Source organism: Oncorhynchus tshawytscha, linkage group LG07 (genome assembly GCF_018296145.1).
Source record: "Oncorhynchus tshawytscha isolate Ot180627B linkage group LG07, Otsh_v2.0, whole genome shotgun sequence".
Classification (NCBI taxonomy): domain Eukaryota; kingdom Metazoa; phylum Chordata; class Actinopteri; order Salmoniformes; family Salmonidae; genus Oncorhynchus; species Oncorhynchus tshawytscha.
Genome location: NC_056435.1, coordinates 21,034,985 through 21,060,068, shown reverse-complemented (window position 1 = coordinate 21,060,068; position 25,084 = coordinate 21,034,985). Strand labels below are relative to the sequence as shown.

The 25,084-nt window shown below is 43.8% G+C and overlaps 1 protein-coding gene across 1 annotated transcript in view; it reads left to right on the top strand.

Annotated features, from left to right (window-relative positions):
• LOC112254130 (ubiquinol-cytochrome-c reductase complex assembly factor 1) overlaps nt 1-25,084 on the top strand; it is a 35,057-nt gene that overhangs the window by 7,137 nt on the left and 2,836 nt on the right. The window contains exons 3-8 of the mRNA XM_024426396.2: nt 1,727-1,837; nt 7,041-7,113; nt 7,584-7,641; nt 12,408-12,516; nt 22,110-22,187; nt 22,477-22,590. Coding sequence (XP_024282164.1) covers nt 1,727-1,837; nt 7,041-7,113; nt 7,584-7,641; nt 12,408-12,516; nt 22,110-22,187; nt 22,477-22,590 — 543 coding nt within the window. The remainder of the gene's footprint in view (nt 1-1,726; nt 1,838-7,040; nt 7,114-7,583; nt 7,642-12,407; nt 12,517-22,109; nt 22,188-22,476; nt 22,591-25,084) is intronic.

Sequence of the window (25,084 nt, the reverse complement as noted above, 5' to 3'; positions counted from 1 at the left end):
TTTTTTTTAAATGCCGATACCGATTATTGGAGGACCAAAAAAGCTGATGCCGATTCATCGGGGTATGTATATGTGTGTGTTGTAATTGTCATTATTACACACACACACAATACGGAATGAACACTTGTTTTAACTTAATATAATACATCAATAAAATCAATTTCAAGTAAATGACACATTTCCTGAACAAATTCAGTGATATCTGCTAACCAGACCTCTCATTAAGCGATGGTCAGACGATGGTCTTGTATTGCTAAAGAATAGATAGACCAAAGTTTTAGAAACTTCAGTGTTTTCTATCCAAATCTACTAATAATATATATACATCTTATATTCTTGGCATGAGTAGCAGGAAGTTGAAATTGGGCACGCTATTTATCCAAAAGTGAAAATGCTGCCCCCTATACCTTAAGTTAAACACTTTCCCATGCTTGTTCAATGAACCATAAACAATGCAATGAACATGCACCTGTGGAACAGTCATTAAGACACTAACAGCTTGCAGACGGTAGGCAATTAAGATCACAGTTATGAAAATTTAGGACACTAAAGAGTCCTTTCTACTGACTCTGAAAAACACCAAAAGAAACATGCCCAGGGTCCCTGCTCATCTACCTTAGATATGCTGCAAGGAGGCATGAGGACTGCCGATGTGGCCAGGGCAATAAATTGCAATGTCTATACTGTGAGATGCTTAAGATGGCACTACAAGGAGACAGGACGGACAGCTGATCGTCCTCACAGTGGCATACCATGTATAACAACACCTGCACAGGATCGGTACATCCTAACAACACACCTGCGGGACAAATGCAGGATTCCAACAACTGCCCGAGTTACACCAGGAAAGCACAATCCCTCCATCAGTGCTCAGACTGTCCGCAGTAGACTGAGACAGGCTGGCTTGTAGGCCTGTTGTAAGGCAGGTCATCACCAGACATCACAGGCATCAACTTTGCCAATGGGCACAAATCCACCGTTGCTGGACAAGACAGGACTGGCAAACGAGTTGCGGTTTTGTCTCACCAGGGGTGATGGTCGGATTTGAGTTTATCGTCAAAGGAATGCGCGTTACACCGGGGCCTGTACTCTGGAGCGGGATCGATTGGAGGTGGAGGGTCCGTCATGGTCTGGGGTGGTGTGCCACATCATCGGACTGATCTTGTTGTCATTGCAGGCAATCTCAATGCTGTGCGTTACAGGGAAGACATCCTCCTCCCTCATGTGGTACCCTTCCTGCAGGCTCATCCTGACATGACCCTCCAGCATGACAATGCCACCAGCCATACTGCTCATTCTGTGTGTGATTTCCTGCACGACAGGAATGTAAGTGTTCTGCCATGGCCAGCAATGAGCCCGGATCTCAATCCCATGACAGTGAGGACTTTCTTTTTTTGGAAAAAGTAGCCTAGCACTGGTTAGCTGTTAATGCTTAGCCTACATGCTGAAATAACAAGCCATTATTGTTGCATGTTTGAATTTTTAAATGTGTTTCTGAGAAATATTTAATCAGATGCGTTTTGAATTTACAGGTTGCGGGTCCCTTACTGTATCACATCAAGACGGGCATTTGCCGGATCAGTTCTTTTGAAATTGTGGACAGTTGTGGTTTTGAAAACCGCTGATCCGCACATCACTAGTCAGTGTCTGTAGTTGGCTTACTGGGCTACCTTTTCAAGCTGATATCATGCGTAAAGGCTCTTCCCTCTTGTCCCTCCATTCCCAGCTCTTTAATGTGAAAGAAACCCCACAGACGGCCATGGAAGAAGAGGTGGGGGCCTTCACCAAGCTCATCGAGGCCATGGGCTTCACAGGGCCTCTCAAATACAACAAATGGGTAAGTGCCTCAAGCGTTCACCAAACCATTCAAATGTCCATCCACTGCAGTTCTTCATACAGCATTACTGTAGGTCTCTCACAAGTAACCTCTGCTTTATCACCTCACACTTTAATCTATATGTAGGATGTCATGTTCAATAATGTATTGAGGTTCAGTCGTGAATCACAGATTAGAGGTCGACCGATTATGATTTTTTTATTTTTTTATGCCGATACCGATTATTGGAGGACCAAAAAAGCCGATACCGATTCATCGGGGTATGTATATGTGTGTGTTGTAATTGTCATTTTTACACACACACACAATACTGAATGAACACTTGTTTTAACTTAATATAATGCATCAATAAAATCAATTTCAAGTTAATAATGACATGTTCAATTTGGTTTAAATAATGCAAAAACAAAGTGTTGGAGAAGAGAGTAAAAGTGCAATATGTGGTATGTAAGAAAGCTAACATTTCAGTTCCTGGCTCAGAACATGAGAACATATGAAAGCTGGTGGTTCCTTTTAACATGAGTCTTCAATATTCCCAGGTAAGAAGTTTTAGGTTGTAGTTATTATAGGACTATTTCCCTCTATACCATTTTGTATTTAATTAACCTTTGACTATTGGATGTTCTTATAGGCACTTTAGTATTGCCAGTGTAACAGTATAGCTTCCGTCCCTCTAGTTAGCGCGTGCTAACTAGCTAGCCATTTCACTTCGGTTACACCAGCCTCATCTCGGGAGTTGATAGGCTTGAAGTCATAAACAGCGCAATGCTTGACGCACAACAAAGCGCTGCTGGCGCTTGAATGAATGTTTACGCGCCTGCTTCTGCCTACCACCGCTCAGTCAAATACTTGTATGCTCAGTCAGATTGTATGCAACGCAGGACACGCTAGATAATATCTAGTAATATCATCAACCATGTGTCGTTAACTAGTGATTATGATTCTTTTTTATAAGAAGTTTAATGTTAGCTAGCAACTTACCTTGGCTTACTGCATTCGCGTAACAGGCAGTCAGTCTCCTTGTGGAGTGCAACGAGAGAGAGGCAGGTCGTTATTGCGTTGGACTAGTTAACTGTAAGGTTGCGTCCCCCGAGCTGACAAGGTGAAAATCTGTTGTTCTGCCCCTGAACAAGGCACTAGGCCGTCATTGAAAATAAGAATGTGTTCTTAACTGACTTGCCTAGTTAAATAAAGGTATAAAAAAATCGGCGCCCAAAAGATTGTTATGAAAACTTGAAATCGGCCCGAATTAATCAGTCATTCCGATTAATCGGCCGACCTCTAGGACAGATGCATCCAAAAGTATGTGTCCCGAAATGGGAGTTGTTGCAACTCTCTTGTTGTTTTAGACCTATCGTTAAATCAGAACTAAATTAAAAACAGTGATGTTTCACAAATGCCTGTGTCACATTGAATGCACACATTCCCATCTCTAAAGACAGGACTGGCACTTAAAAAATGTCCATCCTGGTTACAGGTGGATATGAGGCTTATGAACCCCAGCAGGGGAGCATTAACCCTGTGGTGAACCAGGAATCTTCCCTGTGGACGAGCCAAGTACCTCCATGGGTTAGGGGTGACAATGTATTCTAAAACCACCCTCTCATGGGTTGGGCCCAGACCTGGGTTCAAATAGCCTACCATTTGAAATCATTATAAATACTTTAGCTATGCTTGATTGAGCTTCCCTGTTGCAATGGAACCGATAGAAAACAGGTAACCCTGCCCATCTGGGACTAAAGCAAACACTCAAAGTATGTGAAAGGTTTCAAGTTAAGCTAGGTCTGGCTCCTAATGTTGGTAACTCTGGGCTGGGCCTAGACTTTAAATGGGTCCCTGGGATGTTTTTCTGGACAGGTTACAAGGACAGAAACGTGTATCTGACAAGGTATAGCCTTAGTAATATGGTAATAGCCCCACCTCACCTATTTTTTTTATTTTACCTTTATTTACCTATGGAGGAACTTTGACTGTCCTTTGAGCTAGCTAGCTAATAAGCTTATTTGTTCAGAGCGGCACCAGAATTAAACACACGTCTTACCTTTTTGTAGTTAACCTGTTGCGACGAGCAATCCCGTATCCGGGATCGTAATTATAGCCTCAAGCTCATTACCAAAACGCAACGTTAACTATTCATGAAAATCGCAAATGAAATGAAATAAATATATTGGCTCTCAAGCTTAGCCTTTTGTTAACAACACTGTCATCTCAGATTTTCAAAATATGCTTTTCAACCATAGCAAAACAAGCATTTGTGTAAGCGTATTGATAGCTAGCATAGCATTAAGCCTAGCATTCAGCAGGCAACATTTTCACAAAACAAGAAAAGCATTCAAATAAAATCATTTACCTTTTGAAGAACTTTGGATGTTTTCAATGAGGAGACTCAGTTAGATAGCAAATGTTCAGTTTTTCCAAAAAGAATATTTGTGTAGGAGAAATCGCTCCGTTTTGTTCACCTTTGGCTGAGAAAAACCCCCGAAAATTCAGTCATCAAAACGCCAAACTTTTTTCCAAATTAACTCCATAATATCGACAGAAACATGGCAAACGTTGTTTAGAATCATCCTCAAGGTGTTTTTCACATATCTATTCAATGATAAGTCATTCGTGGCAGTTTGGTTTCTCCTCTGAATCACATGGGAAAATACACGCAGCTGGAGATTACGCACCAATTTCGACGGAGGACACCAGGCGGACACCTGGTAAATGTAGTCTCTTATGGTCAATCTTCCAATGATATGCCTACAAATACGTCACAATGCTGCAGACACCTTGGGGAAACGACAGAAAGTGTAGGCTCGTACCTGGCGCATTCACAGCCATATAAGGAGACATTGGAACACAGCGCCTCAAAATCTGGCTCACTTCCTGTTTGAAGTTTCATCTTGGTTTCGCCTGTAGCATTAGTTCTGTGGCACTCACAGACAATATCTTTGCAGTTTTGGAAACGTCAGAGTGTTTTCTTTCCAAAGCTGTCAATTATATGCATAGTCGAGCATCTTTTCGTGACAAAATATCTTGTTTAAAATGGGAATGTTTTTTTATCCACAAATTAACCTCTTGCTCCTACTTGAGACGCAGACGTCCCAACTAGAGCTCTGGAAATGCAAATGCGCTATGCTAAATGCTAATAGTATTAGTTAAAACGCAAACGTTCATTAAAATACACATGCTTGGTATTGAATTAAAGCTACACTCATTGTGAATCCAGGCACCAAGTCAGATTTTTAAAATGCTTTTCGGCGAAAGCATGAGAAGCTATTATCTGATAGCATGTAACACCCCAAAAGACCCGTAGGGGATGTAAACAAAAGAATTAGCATAGTCGGCGCTACACAAACCGCACAATAAAATATAAAACATTCATTACCTTTGACTATCTTCTTTGTTGGCACTCCTTATGTCCCATAATCAATACTGGGTCTTTTTTTCGATTAAATCGGTCCATATATAGCCTAGATATCGATCTATGAAGACTGTGTGATAAACGGAAAAAAATAGCGTTTCATAACGTAACGTCATTTTTTAAAAGTTAAAAAGTCGACGATAAACTTTCACAAAACACTTCGAAATACTTTTCTAATGCAACTTTAGGTATTAGTACACGTTAATAAGCGATAAAAATCATCAGGAGGCGATGTAAATTCGATAGCTGGTCGTCTGGGAAAAAATGTCAGGAAAAACACCGGGCCAATACATCAAGTTGGAGGTCGGAGGGAATCGGTTCCCTTTGGTCGGTTCTACCAAGAATCAAATCCGAATCAAATGAGAAGACTCTATACATCCTGTGGAAGCTGTAGGTACTGCAACCTCGGCCTCATTTAATACGGTTCACCTTTAACAATGGGTTGAAGTGGCGCATGGATATTTTTTTCCACTTTCAGTGATCAGATTTTCCTGCGCTTTTCGATGAAACAGACGTTCTGTTATAGTCACAGCCGTGATTTAACCAGTTTTAGAAACGTTAGTGTTTTCTATACACACATACTAATCATATGCATATACTATATTCCTGGCATGAGTAGCAGGACGCCAAAATGTTGCGCGATTTTTAACAGAATGTTCGAAAAAGTAGGGGGTAGGCTTAAGTTAAGAGCGCCCCCTATATCCAAGAAGTTAATAAGTCCAACGTGAAATGTGATAACTAGGCCTATACTATCGTTAACTAGTGTTGAAAAAGTTAAACCATTCCTCTCTCGCTAATAAAAAATCTCTCCCTATCTTCTGAATTATGGTTGTAACGTCAGTATAGTAGCCTAGGCTTAGGAGTGGTTAGGGACAGGTAGCCTACACTCTGGCGAAGATTTTCAGCTTGCAGGCAGACACTGAAATACGTTTCTGATTGACAGTTATGCCTTTGCATAGACACATGGTTGCGTTTTTTGTGTGGGTCTAGATAATTTTAAAAAATGCCTTGAACGTAAAAGCTTTTGAAATAATGGTTCTGTTCCAGAACAGTAAGGCTTTTCGGTTCCAACCCCTGGTTTAAACCATGTTTTGAGGCTATATAGTGTTTGTTTACAAACATTGGAGTAAAACAAGCTTATACTTTGGGTTCTGAAGGGGTATGACAGTTGAACTAAGCTCATGAGGCATTTCTAACTTATATTCGTCAAGAATCAATGGGTATATATCATTAATTTCTGAAAATGGATGTAGCAACTGCAGATTGCCCCTTTTTTAAGTCAGCTGTCATTTACCTCCTTTTTTGTTCTGCACTGCTGCTCAATTTGCGCATGGACTTTGTCACCACTGCTATAGGGTCTTAGAACAGCAGAAAGTATCTTAATTTAGATCAGCTTGAAAAGCCTTCCTCTGAACCGTGTCTTACGGTTTAAATTGGTTTGGTGTCAAAAGCCTTAGGGAATGCAAAGGCATACCAACTCCAAACACAGCCACTGCTGTGCTGTGAGTGGGTAGCAGCAGAGTTCCTATATGAATTTTGACTCGCATGCACAGCAGCTGAGGGCCTCCCATGCCACCGCCAAGCTTACCCAGAATCCACGGACGGAGAGCGATTTACCCATGATTCACAATCCACTCTTCTTATTCCACCACCCACCCTGGGCCTAAGCCCTCTGCTTTTATTATGTGTGAACTTTGGTTTACATTTTGGAGAAGTTAAAAGGAAAGTTGTTACTGTGTGGGATACTCTTTAGGTCTTATCTTATCAACTTATTGCTACGATGTGTTTTTGCAGAAAATCAAGATTGCTGCCTTGCGCATGTACACATGCTGTGTGGAGAGAATCAACTATGATGAATTTTTTGAAAGTAAGTATTTACATGTATAGATTCAGATTCCTTCTATGTAGTTAATTCCTTCTATAGAGTTCATCACCTGAGGTAACCTATTATTCTACCCAGATGCCAACAGGTCTTTGTTGATAATTAATTGAACATAAGCAATTGATTTAATAAGTCAACGACAGGTTAGTAATCTATGACTGAGATGTAGTTGTGCTAGTCTGAGTACATTTCCATAGCTTTGAGAATAATGGCCGTGTGGACCTTACCAGTCCAATGGATGGCGGGAAGGGCTGCTTGGGCTTATCGACCCAAAGTCCCAGAGTAACTTCACATCAACAAGCCTGCCCAAGTGCCTAAATGGACCCTTTCATCTGCATCCTGAAAGATTAATGTGACACTTTACCGGGTGGTTAGGCTGTTTTCTTTAGCGGGTGGGGGGATGGAATGTAAGCCGGTCTTGGCTGACACGCCCCCTCTGATCTCTTCGTCCACAGAATGCTCCCTCCCCGACACGCTCAACTCCTGGTTCCTGGTGGCACAGCTCCATGTCTGGCGAGTACCTCTGTTACACCCCCTCTACAGGCCCTCCTCAGGCCAGGTTTACTTAGCATTTGCCACCCTCTGTTAATTTTGAAACCCTTTTGGGAACTTCAAGTTCCCATGATGAAGCTGTGACTGTGCCTTATTTTCTACTTTGACCTCAATTCTGTGTTATTTCAGTTTGGCTGTTTTGTCTCTCATCCGCTATTCCTTTGAAGTCAAATCTAGACTTTCGATTTTGTATTTTCTGGTAAAAGGATTTGCCATAGGAGACATTCTAGGCATGAGCGCCAATGACGGCTAAATAACATTTTATTTGACACATACACATATTTAGCAGATGTTATTGCAGGTGTAGCGAAATGCTTGTGTTCCTAGCTCCAACAGTGGAGTAGTATCTAACAATACACACATCAAAAAGTAAAATAATGGAATTAAGAACTATATAAATATTAGGATGAGCAATGTTGCAGTGGCTTTGACTAAAATACAGTAGAATACAATACAGTAATACATATGAAATGAGTAAAGCAGTATGTAAACATTATTAAAGTGACTAGTGTTCCATTAATCAAGTGGCCAGTGATTCTATGTATATAGAGCAGTAGCCTCTAAGGTGCAGGTTGAGTGACTGGGTGGTAGCTGGCTAATGATGACTATTTAACAGTCTGGTGGCCTTGAGATAGAAGCGGTCTCTCAGTCCCAGCTTTGAAGCATCTGTACTGACCTCGCCTTCTGGATGGTAGCAGAGTGAACAGGCCGTGGCTCAGGTGGTTGATCCTTTTGCCTTCCTGTGACAACGGGTGCTGTAGGTGTCCTGCAGGGTAGGCAGTGTGCCCCCTGTGATGCGTTGGGCAGACCGCACCACCTCTGGAGAGCCCTGTGGTTGCGGGTGGTGCAGTTGCCGTACCAGGCGGTGATACAGCACCAACCGGGTGCTCTCAATTGTGCATCTGTAAAAGTTTGAGAGTGTTTTTGGTGAAAAGCCCCCAAAAAATCAGCCTTCTGAGGTTGAAGAGGCGCTGTTACACCTTCACCACACTGTCAGTGTGGACGATTTCAGATTGTCAGTAATGTGTACACTGAAGAACTTGAAGCTTTCCACCTACTCCACTGCTGTCCCGTCAATGTGGATAGGGGCGTGCTCCCTCTGCTGTTTCCTGAAGTCCACGATCAGCGCCTTCGTTTTATTGACGTTGAGGGAGAGGTTATTTTCCTGGTACCACTCCGCCAGGGCCCTGAACACCTCCCTGTCTATGTATAGAGTGCAGTGGTAAGGGCTTAATTGTTTAGGTATGTTTCTATTTGGATAAGAATTGTTTAGAGGTAAATCTTGCCATCTTGATTTTCCAAGAGAAAAATCTAACCTCACTGCCCTTGTTTCATCTGTACTCTCAAGCCCCAGGTAGTTCAGGTTACATGCCTTGAGTTAACACATGCCTTGGTATTTGATCCAGACCTGGGAAAAAAAGGGATGCATGCATGAGCTCATCAGTGTTGGGTGATAAATTGCGCTGCCACGAACCTCTTCATCAAACATGCCCACCACTCCTCTGACTTCCTGTCAAAGCTACTTTCCTGCCACTAATTCTGTTGACTTTGGCATGTGGGATGACATAAGCTCCAAAAGCCAGGCCTGGACTCAATCAAAACTGCTGTGCGCATGAGGCTAAACAATCTTCACACTATGAAAAGGGTGTCATGTCGTGGGAATAATGCACACAAATGCGGATTCATACGCACACTGGTTTAGGTTATTTGCATTTGGATCTAAGAACTAGTGAGTGAAAATGTAGAACAACCACAGATTCAGTTTTATTGACTTAATCAGCGACCCGTTTCAGAAATTGCACAGTACTATTCAGAATAAAGCCCATTTAAGAAAGGGTTGAAAAAACATGTGAACCCAACACCGCAGAATCAACATGAACCACTTAAAAGTAGCATTGTTACAATGACAAATTATAACTTGATACAAGCATGTGTGACTTGAACATAAATAAATCATGCATTGATGTCAGAGGATTTCCTAGGTATGGCCATGTACACTACATGACAAAGTATGTGGACACCTGCTCATTCAAAAATCATGGGCATTAATATGGAGTTTGTTCCTCCTGCTGCTATAACAGCCTCCACTCTTCTTGGAAGGCTTTCCACTAGCTGTTGTTATTGCTGCGGGGACTTGCTTCCATTCAGCCACAAGCATTAGTGTGGTTGGGCGATTAGGCCTGACTCGCAGTCTGCGTTCCATTTCATCCAAAATATGTTTGAGGTCAGGGCTCTGTGCAGGCCAGTCAAGTTCTTCCATGCCGATCTCGACGAACCATTTCTGTATGGACCTCGCTTTGTGCACGGAGGCATTGTCATGCTGAAAAAGGAAAGGGCCTTCCCCAAACTGTTGCCGCAAAGTTGGAAGCACAGAATCTTCTAGAATGTTATTATATGCTCTAGTGTTAAGATTTCCCTTCACTGGAATGAAGGGGCCTAGCCCGAACCATGAAAAACAGCCCCTGACCATTATTTCTCATCCACCAAACTTTACAGTTGACACTATGCATTGGGGGCAGGTAGCTTTCTCCTGGCATCTGCCAAACTCGTTTGTCTGTCTGACTGCCAGTTTGGGAAGTATGATTCATCACTACAGTGAACACATTCCAGTGTCCAATGGTGGCGAGCTTTACACCACCAGCCGACGCTTGGCATTGCGTATGGTGATCTTAGGCTTGTGAGCGGCTGCTCGGCCATGGAAACCCAGCACATGAAGCTCCTGACTAATAGATCTTATGCTGACTTTGCTTCTAGAGGCTGTTTGATGAGTTTTATGCGCTATGCACTTTGGCACGTGGTGGTCCCGTTCTGTGAGCTTGTGTGGCGTACCACTTCACGGCTGAGTTGACCGGGGCATCTCTAGAAGGGGAGAAATTAATAGGGGAGCCTATTAATTTGAGGAAGTGAGGTGGCATCCTATGATGGTGCAATGTTGAAAATCACTGATCTCTTCTGTAAGGACATTCTACTGCCAATGTTTGTCTATGGCGATTGCATGGATGTGTGCTCGATCTTTATACCCCTGTCAGCGACGGATATGGCTGAAATATCCAAATCCACTCATTTGAAGGAGGTTCCACATACTTGTGTATTTACAGTGCACTTGGAAAGTATAAAGACCACTTGACTTTTTTTGTTACGTTACAGCCTTTTTCTAAAATGGATAAAATAGTTTTTTCCCCCTCATCAATCTTCACATACCCCGTAGTGACAATGCAATAACAGGTTTTTAGACATTTTTGCAAATGTATAAAACATGTTACTGAAATATCTCGTGTATTCAGTCCCTTTACTCATTACTTTGTTGAAGCACCTTTGGCAGCGATTACAGCCTTGGGTATGACGCTTCAAGCTTGGTACTCCTGGATTTGGGGACTTTCTCCCGTTCTTCTTTGCAGATCCACACAAGCTCTGTCAGGTTGGATGGGGAACGTTGCTGCGCAGCTATTTTCAGGTCTCTCCAGAGACGTTCGATCTGGTTCAAGTCCGGGCTCTGGCTGGGCCACTCAAGGACATTCAGAGACTTGTCCCGAAGGCACTCCTGCGTCATCTTGGCTGTGTGCTTAGTGGTGTTGTCCTGTTGGAAGATGAACCTTCGTCCCAGTCTGAGTTCCTGAGAGCTCTGGAACAGGTTTTCATCAAGGATCTCTCTACTTTGCTCCGTTCATGTTTCCCTCAATCTTGACTAGTCTCCCAGTCCCTGCTGCTGAAAAACATCTCCACAGCATGTTGATGCCACCACCATGCTTCACCATAGGGATGGCGCCAGGTTTCCTCCAGACGTGACGCTTGGCATTCAGGCCAAAGAGTTCAATCTTGGTTTCATCAAACCAGAGAATCTTGTTTCTCATGGTCTGAGTCCTTTAGGTGCCTTTTGACAGGCTGTCATGTGCCTTCCATCTGGCCACTCTACCATAAAGGCCCGATTGGTGGAGTGCTGCAGAGATAGCTGTCCTTCTAGAAGGGTCTCCCATCTCCACAGAGGAACTCTGGAGCTCTGTCAGAGTGACCATCAGGTTCTTGGTCACCTCCCTGACCCTTCTCTCCCGATTGCTTAGTTTGACTGGGCGGCCAGCTCTAGGAAGAGGCTTTGGTTCCAAACTTCTTCCATTTAAGAATGATGGAGGTCACTGTGTTGTTGGGGACCTTCAATGCTGCAGAAATGTTTTGGTACCCTTCCCCAGATCTGTGCCTCGACACAATCCTGTCTCTGAGTTCTACGGACAATTCCTTAGATCTCGAGGCTTGGTTTTTGGTCTGACATGCACTGTCAACTGTGGGACCTTTTATATAGACAGGTGTGCATTTTCTAATCATGTCCAATCAATTTAATATACCACAGGTGGACTCTGATCAAGTTGTCAAAACATCTCAAGGATGGTTAATGGGAAACCGGATGCACCTGAGCTCAATTTCGAGTCTCATAGCAAAGTGTCTGAATACTTATGTAAATAAGGTATTAATGTATTTGTATTTATTTTTTTGGCTAAGGTTTCCAAAAAACTGTCTTCGCTTTGTCATTATGTGGTATTGTTTGTAGATTGAGGGGGAATAAAATTGATTGAATCAATTTTAGAATGTGGCTGTAATGTAACAAAATGTGGGGAAGGAGTCTGAATACTTTCCAAATGTACTGTATAGTGTATCTCAAGTTCGGTATTGGCCCTTTAGGGTAAGAGGCTGTCTGTCCCTGTCAGATAAGGTGTTAACTCTGTTCTCCCCTGTAGGATTTGTCTGGTGAGGATTAGGCAAGAAGGCCGTGAGGGGAAGTACATGTGCCGCTACATCGTCCACTCAATGTGGGAGGACGTGGAGCAGAGGAGCAAGATCATGGGGGTAAGTCCCTCAAACTTCAACCTCATGTCTTTTCCAGTCTAAAACCTGGGACCACATCTATCAAGCATCTGAAAGTAGTAGTGCTGGTCTAGGATTAGGTTCCCTCTGTCCATGTAATCTTTTTTTATAATGACTTAAAAGGCAAAACTGATCCTCTGATCAGACGGCTAATAATGGCTCAACTTAACCTTCTGATAGGATGGATGGAGTTTCTACCATTTTGCTTTCTCAATACCCATCCAGTAATGTCAGGTCAAGGTTACATGACGTTTTTCGTAGCAGAGAAAAAATTGGGATTCATTGCATATTGGACATCTCCATTTGAATCAGTGTGCCCAAAGGGTACCACTGGGAGGGACAAACTTCTGCGTATTGCTTTTCAGATATCAATGAATTCTACAAGATGCACATCTGTTGCAATAACAAAGCATCCTGTATTATCTATAGGCAGATATAGGGAACTGCCAAAATAATGGGAACACTTGAGTAAATTAGGGATACCAAGTATATTTAAAGCGGGTGCTTCCATGCAGGTTGTGGTTCCTGAGGTAATTAACTTCCCATCATGCTTAGGTTCAAGTATAAAAATGCTAGGCAGGCCAAAATTATTTTGGCTACCATGGCTATACCCCCATAGGATGACAATGCCTCCTTCCACAGGGGCACGAGTGGTCACTGAATGGTTTGATGAGCATGAAAACAATATGCCATGGCCTTCTGTCACCAGATCTCCACCCAATTATTGAACACTTATGAGTTTCTCTTGTGGCCCCTGAATGCTGTTGCATCCCTCCAATAGAGTTCCAGACACTTGTAGAATATACATTGCGTTGGAAAGTATTCAGACCCCTTGACTTTTTCCACATTTTGTAAATTTACAGCCTTATTCTAAAAATTGATTTTTTTTCCCTCATCAATTTAACCAATCTATACACTACCCCATAATGACAAAGTAAAAACAGGTTTTTAGACATTTTTGCAGAGTTAATACAAGTAGAAACCTGAGATTACATTTACATAAGTATTCGGATCCTTTACTCAGTACTTAGTTGAAGCACCTTTGGCAGCGATTATAGCCTCAAGTCTCCTTGGGTATGATGCTACAAGCTTGGCACACCTGTATTTGGGGGAGTTTCTCCCATTCTTCTCTGCAGTTCCTCTAGCGCTGTCGCGTTGGATAGGGAGCGTAGCTACACAGATATTTTCAGGTCTCGAGGTGTATGATCGATCGGGTTCAAGTCCTGGCTTTGTCTCGGCCACTGAAGGACATTGAGATTTGTCCCGAAGCCACTCCTGCAGTGTGCTTAGGGCGTTGTCCTGTTGGAAGGTGAACCTTCACCCCAGTCTGAGCTCCTGAGTGCTCTGGTGCAGGTTTTCATCAAGGATCTCTCTGTACTTGCTCCATTCAGCTTTCCCTCATTCCTGACTAGTCTCCCTGTCGCTGAAAAACATCCCAAAGCATGATGCTGCCACCACCATGCTTCAACGTAGGTATGGTGCCAGGTTTCCTCTAGATGTGATGCTTGGCATTCAGGCGAAATAGTTCAATCTTGGTTTCATCAGACCAGAGACTCTTGTTTCTCATAGTCAGTGTCCTTTAGGTGCCTTTTAGCAAAATCCAAGTGGGCTGTCATGTGCCTTTTACTGAGGAGCGACTTCCGTCTGGCCACTCTACCATGAAGGCCTGATTTGGTGGAGTGCTGCAGAGATGGTAGTCCTTCTGGAGATTCTCCCATCTCCACAGAGGAATTCTGGAGCTCTGTCAGAGTGACCATCGGGTTCTTGGTCACCTCCCTGATCAAGGCCCTTCTCCCCCGATTGCTCAGTTTGGCCAGGCGGGCAGCTCTGGGACGAGTCTTGGTGGTTCCTAGCTTCTTCCATTTAAGAATGATGGAGGCCACTGTGTTCTTGGGGACCTTCAATGCTGCAGAAATATTTTGGTACCATTCCCCAGATCTGTGCCTTGACACAATCCTGTCTCGGAGCTCTACGGATAATTCCTTCATCCTCAAGGCTTGGTTTTTGCACTGTGGGACCTTACACAGACAGGTGTGGGCCTTTCTAAATCATGTCCAATCAATTGAATTTCACCACAGGTTCACTCCAAGTTGTAGAAACATCTCAAGGATGATCAAGGATGTACCTGAGCTCAATTTTGAGTCTCATAGCAAAGGGTCTGAATACTTAAGTAAATAAGGTATTTCTGTTTTTGCTTTTTTTCATCCAATTAGTGAGATATTGTGTAGATTGATTGAGAAGGGAAAATATTTAATCTTAAAACAAGGCTGTAACAAAATGTGGAAAAGGTAAGTGTCTGAATACTTTCCAAATGCATTGTATGCCTAGGTGCATCAACTGTTCTGGCTCTACCTTTTCTTCCTCTATCTGCTGGTACAGCCACTTTCACTCAATGTCAAGCTTCTGTCTATAACCCTAGGAAACAGCAGACCCACTGCTGAGTGGCTTAGCAGTCTAAGGCTTGAGGCGTCACTACAGACCTGGGTTCAATCCCTGCCGTGACCAGGAGACCCATGACGCTGCACACAATTTGCCCAGTGTTGCCCGGGTTAGGGGAGGATCTGGCTGGATGGAATGTCCTTGTCCCATCGCACTCTAGCGACTCATTGTGACGGGCCGGGCACCTGCAAGCTGACTTCGGTCGCCAGTTGGACGGTGTTCCCTCCGACACATTGGTGCGGCTGGCTACTGGGTTAAGTGAGCAGTGTATCAAGAAGCAATGCAGCTTGGCAGGATCGTGTTTCTGAGGACACATGTCTCTCAACATTCGCCTTTCCGAGTCCGTAGGGGAGCTGTAGCGATTAGACGACTAACTACCAATTGGATATCACGAAATTTTGGAGATAAAGGGTAAAAGTACTGCAAAAGAAACGACAGACCCTTTTTTTTCTCTTTTTTTTTTTAAATACTAAAGTGTGCTGACTTTTACCAACTCTCTCCCAATCTCTCTCAGCGTGATCTTCAACCTAACCGGTCAGGCTTCAAGACAGGTCACTCAACCGAGACTGCTGTCATCTGTGTCACGGAGGCTCTCCGCACTGCCAAAGCTAACTCTCTGTTCTCATACTCCTAGATGTATCCGCTGCCAATTAGATCCTTTTTTCCACCCTTTTGGGCCTGGGCGTCTCAAGCTTGGTACACTCTTGGATTGCATCCTACCTTGCAGGCTGCTCCTACCAGATGACGTGGAGAGGATCTTTGTCTGAAGCATGTACCCTCACTACTGGTGTCCCTCCAGGCTCAGTTCTAGGCCCTATTCTCTCTTCACACCAAGTCACTTGGCTCTGTCATGTCCTCACATAGGATAGACTATCATTTGCTATGCGGATGACACTCATGATGACACTCAACGGATGACACCCCCCCAGGTGGTGACACGCATCTCTCCGTGCCTGCAGATAGCTCGGCCCACCACCTCAAGCTCAACCTCGACAAGACTGAGCTGCTCTTCCTCCCAGAGAAAGCCTGCCCTCTCCATGACCTCTCCATCATGGTGACTACTCCAGTGTCCACTTCCCAGAGTGCAAAGAACATTGGCGTGACCCCGGACAACATCCTGCCGTTCTCTGCAAACATCAAAGCAGTGACTTGCTCCTGAAGGTTCATGCTCTACAACAGCTCCTATCGCACATAGGAAGCGGTGCAGGTCCTAATCCAGGCATTTGTCATCTGTCTGGACTACTACAACTTGCTGTTGGCTGGGCTCCCTGCTTGTGTCATCAAACCCCTGCAACTTACCCAAAACGCCGCAGCCCGACTGGTGTTCAACCTTCCCAAGTTCTCCCATGTCACCCCGCTCCTCCTCATACTCAACTGGCTTCCAGTTGAACCTTGCATCCACTACAACACCATGGTACTTGCCTAAGGAGCAGCGAGAGGAACTTCCCCTCCCTACTTTCAGGCTATGCTCAAACCCTACACTCCAACCCGAGTACTCTGTTCTGTAATTTCTGGTCTCTCTTACCCATACAGGAGGGTAGCTCCTACTCAGCCCAGTCAAAGCCCCAATGGTGGGACCAGCCCCCTGAAGCTAGGATGGCAGAGTCCCTGCAAATCTTCTGAAAACATCTAAACCCCTGCCACCCTGCATCCCACTGCTGGCTTGCTTCTCAAGCTTAGCAGGGTTGGTCCGGGTCAGTCCCTGGATGGGAGACCAGATGCTGCTGGAAGTGGTGTTGGAGGGCCGGTAAGAGGCACCCTTTTTCCTCTGGTCTAAAAACATATCCCAATGCCCCTGGGCAGTGATTGGGGACATTGCCCTGTGTAGGGTGCTGTCTTTCGGATGGGACGGTAAACGGGTATCCTGACTATCTGTGGGCACTAAAGATCTCATGGCACTTATTGTAAGAGTAGGGGTATTAATCCCGGTGTCCTGGCTAAATTCCCAATCTGGCCTTCATACCATCTTGGCCACCTAATCATCCCCAGTTTACAATTGGTGTTTTCATCCCCCCTCTCCCCTGTAACTATTCCCCAGGATGTTGCTGTAAATGTGTTCTCAGTCAACTTACCTGGTAAAATAAGGCTTAAATAAAATAATTTGAGGAAAAATGTACTTACTATTTTAAGATGAATGCACTGTAAATTGCTCTGGATAAGATTGTCTGCTAAATTACTAAAATGTAATGTGGTGGCCTAATGCCATATTTAAGCACTTTGTTTCCTTTATTTTTGCAGTTACCTGTATATGTCCAAGTCAAATGCTATTGGGTCCTGATGTTGCAGCCCCCGGTAGTGTCGCTATTAACATTACCAAAGCAGGGGCTTGAATAGTGTTTGAAGGGCTTTTTAAAGTTTCCGCTGTCATGATAAACTGTGAAAACAGTCGGTGCCTTACTCTGCCCCCCACCCCAAACTTTAAACGTGACTGTCATTCCTCATCTCTGAACCCAGAAAAACACAGAATTCTTATTTCATAACTGATTTACATTTATCTGTGAACTTGTTTAAAATGCAATACATTGTCTTATGGGATAGATTACTTCTGTATAGCCTACTTCCATAGTGTTATTGCATAACCCCTGAACCAGTTCTCTTGAACCAGACCAGCTTTGGCTGTCAGTCATGTCAACATGTACAGAGTTGGATGTTGGCCAACAGTTTCACCAGCTATATGCACAGTAGGAAAGTCAAATGTCCTGTCCCCCACCGTCTATTCATTTTAAGGAATGATTTGCCTGGTTATCAAGTCAAGATTCCCCCTTGGAGCTTTAAGTAATACTTTTCTATAACTTTCTATCATGTTGAAGTCTTCAATTGATTTATGGTTAACTTGTAATAGAGAAAGATGTCTGACAAATGAATACCTTCCTTGTAAAACAAATGTCAATGTCTCCATTTTCAAAGGCCATGCCCTCGTATATCTTTTACTGCGCTCGCACTAACGTCTGAGGCCGCCGCTATCTTCGCCCATTTTCATGATTTCCTTCCAAGCAGACTGTAAATCAAGAAGGAAAGGTTTCAGCATTGGATTTTATAAGAATATCCTCACATTTTCAGGTGTCTAGGGAAAATGTATTTGGTCATTATCAGTATTATTTAGCCCAACTGAGGCGGGCGAGCTGCTGCCAGCTATTTAGAGTAATCCTCTGTGAGTGGGCTAGCTTTTTACAGGGCCCTGAATAATCACCAAGACATACTGTAACCGCCCCTATTAAATCGTTGGAATCAGCTGATAGAGCCATCCCGAAACATGAAGCATCTTTGTGTGTCCTGTGTATAGGAGTACAATATTGTACATTGTAGTTCCATACCAGGAACACCTGAAGTCAAAGGTCGCTGCTCTCCATGCTCCGGGCACCCAAACATGCCTTGTTGAAGCCGGTTTTCCATGGAGAATTTGGGCATCCGTTGGTGTGACCTCATTCTCGACAGTGGCGGGGGAATGAGAACCCAAGCTGTAAAGATTGATAATGACTACAGTAGCGGGGCCCTCGCTGTAAGCTCAGTCGTATACCTTCTCCCAAATTTTAACCACTCCTGTGCCCTGGCAGCTCAAGCCCCACTTGGCACTGCTTCAACCTGGCCTCATTTTCCTGCTCCTCCACCGGGGCAAGCCCATGTAACTTCAGAGGAGAGGGTTACTAAAATGAAGGGATCCCTTGTTCCCCACAGCATTAACGTGGCACTGAGCAGATGGCTCTGCGAGTGCATATTCTGTCTTTACCTGGACAATGGAGCTACAGACCAGTACAAGGCTGACATACACAGGCTGTTTCATTAAATAGTACCCGCAAACCACCAGTCTCAACGTCAACAGTGAAGAGGCGACTCCAGGATGCTGGCCTAGGCAGAGTTCCTCTGTCCAGTGTCCTTTTGCCCATCTTAATCTTTATTTTTATTGGCCAATCTAAGAGATCTTTTTCTTTGCAACTCTGCCTAGAAGGCCAGCATCCTGGAGTCGTCTCTTCACTGTTGACATTGAGACTTGTGTTTTGCGGGTACTATTTAATGAAGCTGCCAGTTGAGGACTTGTGACGTGTCTGGTTCTCAAACTAGACAATGTATTGTCCTTCTGCTCAGTTGTGCGCCGGGGCCTCCCACTCTTTCTATTCTGGCTAGTGCCAATTTGCACTGTTCTGTGAAGGGAGTAGTACACAGCACTGTACGAGATCTTCAGTTTCTTGGCAGTTTCTCGCATGGAATAGCCTTCATTTCTCAGAACAAGAATAGACTGACAAGTTTCAGAAGAAAGTTCTTTGTTTCTGCCCATTTTGAGCCGGTAATCGAACCCACAAATGCTGATGCTCCAGATACTTAAGTAGTCTGAAGAAGGCCAGTTTTATTGCTTCTTTAATCAGCACAACAGTTTTCAGCTGTGCTAACATAATTGCAAAAGGGTTTTCTACTGATCAATTAGCCTTTTAAAATTATAAACTTGGATTAGCTAACACAACGTGCCATTGAAACACGAGTGATGGTTGCTGATAATGGGCCTCTGTACGGCTATGTAGCTATTTCATAAAAAATCTGCCGTTTCCAGCTACAATAGTCATTTACAACATTAACAAAGTCTACACTGTATTTCTGATCAATTTGATGTTTTTTTTAATGGATAAAAAATGTAATTTTCTTTCAAAAACATGGACATTTCTAAGTGACCCCAAACTCTTGAACTGGTGTGTGCCTTTTGGTAGGCCGTCATTGTAAATAAGAATTTGTTCTTAACTGACTTGTTAAATAAAAAAATCTGCAAATATAGTAGCTTAAGTTTCAGATGAGTCATAAGGAAGGTCATTGGTATATAAACTCAGCAAAAAAAGAAACGTCCCTTTTTCAGGACCCTGTCTTTCAACGATAATTCGTAAAATTCCAAATAACTTCACAGATCTTCATTGTAAAGGGTTTAAACACTGTTTCCCATGCTTGTTCAATGAACCATAAACAATTAATGAACATGCACCTGTGGAACAGTCGTTAAGACACTAACAGCTTACAGACGGTAGGCAATTAAGGTCACAGTTATGAAAACTTAGGACACTAAAGAGGCCTTTCTACTGACTCCAAAAGATGCCCAGGGTCCCTGCTCATTTGTGTGAACGTGCCTTAGGCATGCTGCAAGGAGGCATGAGGACTGCAGATGTGGCCAGGGCAATAAATTACAATGTCCGTACTGTGAGACGCCTAAGACAGCGCTACAGGATGGACAGCTGATCGTCTTCGCAGTGGCAGACCACGTCTACCAACACCTGCACAGGATTGGTACATCTGAACATCACACCTGCGGGACAGGTACAGGATGGCAACAACAACAGCCTGAGTTATACCAGGAACGCACAATCCCTCTATCAGTGATCCGACTGTCCGCGAGAGGCTGGACTGCGGGCTTGTTGTAAAGGCAGGTCCTCACCAGACATCACCGGCAACAATGTCGCCTATGGGCATAAACCCACTGTTGCTGGACCAGACAGGACTGGCGAAAAGTGCTCTTCACTGACGAGCCGCTGTTTTGTCTCACTAGGGGGGTGTTCGGATTCGAGTTTATCGTCGAAGGAATGAGCGTTGCACTGAGGCCTATACTCTGGAGCGGGATCCATTTGGAGGTGGAGGGTCTGTCATGGTCTGTGGCTGTGTCACAGCATCATCGGACTGAGCTTATCATTGCAGGCAATCTCAATGCTGTGCGTTACAGGGAAGACCTCCCTCGTGCTACCCTTCCTGCAGGCTCATCCTGACATGACCCTCTAGCATGACAATGCCACCACGCACAAAACAAACAGTATGACATTCCTGTCTTTCAGGAAATCAGCCAATGTTCTGCCATGGCCAGCAACGAGCCCGGATCTCAATCCCATTGAGCACGTCTTGGATTGGAGGGTGAGGGCTAGGGCCATTCCCCCAGAAATGTCCGGGAACTTGCAGGTGCCTTGGTGGAGGAGTGGGGTAACATCTCACAGCAAGAGCTGGCAAATCTGGTGCAGTCCACGAGAAGGAGATGCACTGCAGTACTTAATGCAGCTGGTTGGCCACACCAGATACTGACTGTTACTTTTCGTTTTGACCCCCTCCCCCCGCTTTGTTTAGGGACACATTATTAAATTTCTATTAGTCACATGTCTGTGGAACTTGTTCAGTTTATGTATCAGTTGTTGTATCTAATGTTCATACAAATATTTATGAACATGTTTGCTGATAATAAATGCAGTTGACAGTGACAACTTTTGCTGAGTTTAAGTAAAGAAGTGGCCCAGCAGTATTCCACAGTTTAAAGCATGAGGGGAAGAAAATGTGGAAGCCCTTAAACTGATTTTTAATAAATGAGATCACTTTTATTAAATGAATCCAAAAACACCAGAGATTGCAGCATGTATGTTACTGTGGAGAATTGCGCAGAGCAGAGGTTAAGGGACTCATGAAATGAGGTTAAGGGACTCCCCTGAATGTCTTTTAGGCCTTGTTGTAATTGTTCTAAGTGGGAGTTCTTACTCCGGTCTTATCACGCCTGCTTCAAATTGACCTATTTTCAATGCGTGTCTCATCACACCTGAAATGTGAAGTTGGGCGTGTTGAACCGGTAAAACTAGGTCCTCGTCTATTGAGTTCTCAAACCGCTTCCAGGTTACCGTTTTTCAAGCTGCTGAGTTTGTATGGAAGAATCCTCGAGGCGACCTCTGATTTCATTCTTGTCATAGCCTATTGAGTTCTGTGTTTTACTCCCCTAGTCTATTACAATGCATTCATTATCTAAACTCCCTGAGTGTTATTAGTGTACCTAATACAGTACTGTATGTAAGCATGTGTGCTGTACCTGTGTATTTATGTAAGGGTAGTTTACTCCACCTGCTGGACACACTCAGTGAGTGGCCACAAAGATCCCCTACTCTCAACCTAGTCCAGCACTCTAAACTGGCTCCAATAGCTCAAGGAAAAGGTTATTTATATTTCAGGAGGGGAAAGTGTGTGTGCGTGCATGCGCTTGATGTGGAAAATGTGACCAAATTTGAGGAACTCAAGCAAAGCAGTAGTATTGGGACTGTTTACCCAAAATAGTGTTAATAACAACTTAGGTCCTTGCTTTCCAGCTGGCTAACCCACATCCCTCCATCCTCCTTCCCTTCTCTCTTTCGCCCGTCTAGATTGATGCCATTCACCGGAAGGAAAGCATGAGGGCTATGACAGAGACTTTCTATGCTGCTATTTTTGGATATGATGAGGTAAGACCCCGCTTTGACCATTAGGGTTATCTTTGCCTCAGCTGTGGCAGATAGTATAAAACACAACATATACTGGAAATGATGACTGGGAATGGAATGGCCCCAGAGACCAAGCCTGCTTGGGAACAGGTCCGCAGCTAGTATTTTGTGGTGCTGTTCTAGGCCTGACTGGCGGAACGGTCCTGCAGGAGCCACTGTGTTCGGTCTGGTCCAGTCCTCAGTGCTATTTGACAACGCAGTGATTGAAGGTGACAACCATGATTCACCTCCTCTGTTGTTGCATTTGAAGGGAATCCTTTCGGACGATGGGGTGCTGGCGGCCGCCCTGTGGAGGAACATGTTCAACCGCCAGTGCGAGGACCCCAGGCAGCTGGAGCTCATGGTGGAGTACGTCCGTAAACAGGTGAGAAAGGAAGACGACCCTCTATATCACCACAGATGGGATACTTGGACCCTAAGTCCTCAGTGGTTCCCCAAATAAAGAGAACCAATGTTTCTGGCCTCAGTTTTCTGCCTGCACCCAAAAATAATCTGCCCTGACTTCAGGTTTGGAAAGACATGGGGACCACCAGATGTTTCACAATGTTGTAGCCCTGAACTAGCTCACCTAATTCACCTATTCAAGGGTTTGATGATTAGTTGACAAATTAAATCAGGTGTGCTAGTTCTGGAATAGTTCAAAAACATGGCATGGCTGGGATTCCTGAGGAAATATTTGAAAAGGGCACTCTGGGGAGCCTAGTTTATATTAATTGTAGTTATTTAAGCTGAATGTTTAAATAACTAAAAAATAATGAAAACTAAGCTCTCCAGAGTGGAATTTGAAGACAATTATTCACAAAAAAAGATTAACATTTCGTCATGTTAAAACTGACACCGTCATGTTCCACACCTTATGCCAGGTTCGGCAATTTACCTGTCTAACATCAGCTCGCTTGTGCTGAGGTGGGAGGGATGTAAGTATAGGTGTGTCCTTAACATGTGCCAATATGCACAACTAAGGATATTTAAGACTGACCAAAAGCAGGTTTATGGGGAACGAGATTGGTTATGACATTGATTTTGACAGCAGAGAGGCACACAGTACTGTAGGCTTACATCACCAATGTTTTATTAAAATAAAAACTTTCTAAATGTAATCTGTGAGTGACAGTTGCCATGGGAAAATATTGTGATACTGATATCTTCCCAACCCTAGTTACTATACAGAAATATAAAAGCAACATGTTGTCTTGGCCCTCAGTGTTGGTCCCATGTTTCATCAACTGAAATATAAGACCCCAAAATGCTAATTTCTGTCTGATTTTGTGCAGAAATTTGTTTACATCCCTGTTAGTGAGCATTTTTCCTTTGCCAAGACAATCCATCCACCTGACAGCTGTGGCATAGAAGAAGCTGATGAAACAGTGTGATCATTACACAGGTGCAACTTGTGTTGGGGGCAATAAAAGGCCACTCTAAAATAAGCAGTTTTGTCACACATCATTCCACAGATGTCTCTAGTTTTGAGGGAGCAAGTAATTGGAATGCTGACTGCAGGAATGTCCACCAGAGCTGTTGTTAGATAATTTTATGTTAATTTCTCTACCACAAGTCACCTCCAACTTCCTTTTAGAGAATTTGGAAGTACGTCCAACTGGCCTCAACTGCAGATCATGTGTAACCACGCCAGACCAAGACCTCCACACCTGGCTTCTTCACCTGAGGGATGGTCTGAGATGAGCTACCTGGACAGCTGATAACTGTGGGTCTACACAACCACAGAATTACTGCTCAAACTGTCAGAAACCATCTCAGGGAACCTCATCTGCATGCTCGTTGTCCTCACCAGGGTCTTGACCCGACTGCAGCTTGGCGTCGTAACCAACTTCAGTGGGAAAATTCTCACCTTGGATGGCCACTGTCATGCTGGAGAAGTGTGCTCTTCATGGATGAATCCTGGTTTCAACTGTACCGGCAGTTGGCAGACGCAAACAGCCATGGCGTCGTGTGGGTGAGCAGTTTGGTGTGCCCCATGGTGGTGGGGTTATGGTATGGGCAGGCAACGAACACAATTGCAATTTAATCAATGGCAAATTGAATGCACAGATACCGTGTTGAGATCCTGAGGCTCATTGTTGTGCCATTCATCCACCACCTCCTGTTTCAGCATGATAATGCACGGCCCAAGGATCTGTACACAGTTCCTGGAAGCTGAAAATGTCCAAGTTCTTTCATGACCTGCATTGATTATGTTTGGGATGCTCTGAATTGTTGTGTACGACAGCATGTTCCAGTTCCCGCCAGTACCCAGAAACTTTGCACAGCCATTAATGAGACAATATTCCACAGGCCACAATCAACCGCCTGATCAACTCTATGAGAAGGAGATGTATCGAGCTGCATGAGGCAAATGGTGGTCACACCCGACACTGACTTAAAAAAAAAAATGTTTAAAGGTGTCTGTGACCAACTGTTATTCCCAGTCATGTGAAATCCATAGATTAGGGCCAAATTAATTAATTTAAATTGACTGATCTTCCTTAACTGTAACTCAATAAAATTTGTTTTTATTCAGTGTCATTTAACTATTATTATAAGTAACGTCATTATCATTAGTAGGCTTAGTGTACAGTGGTTCCTCCTTTAAAAGTTGTGAGTTTACGCCACGGGATTTAGAGGTAATTTGTGGTTTAGAGGATACCTTGTATCACCACTTCATTGCTCCAGACCAGCGCCAGGGGGAGTTAGAGCACCGATTTATGCTTTTGGGTCCTACTAACAATGAGTGGATGGCATAAACCTAAATAGAAACTGATAATTGTGCACAACTTCAGTAATACTTACTAAAACTGTTACACTCAGGGTTTTATTTTGTTAGGATTATTATTATTTTGCTCATACTGTAGGCCACTCCT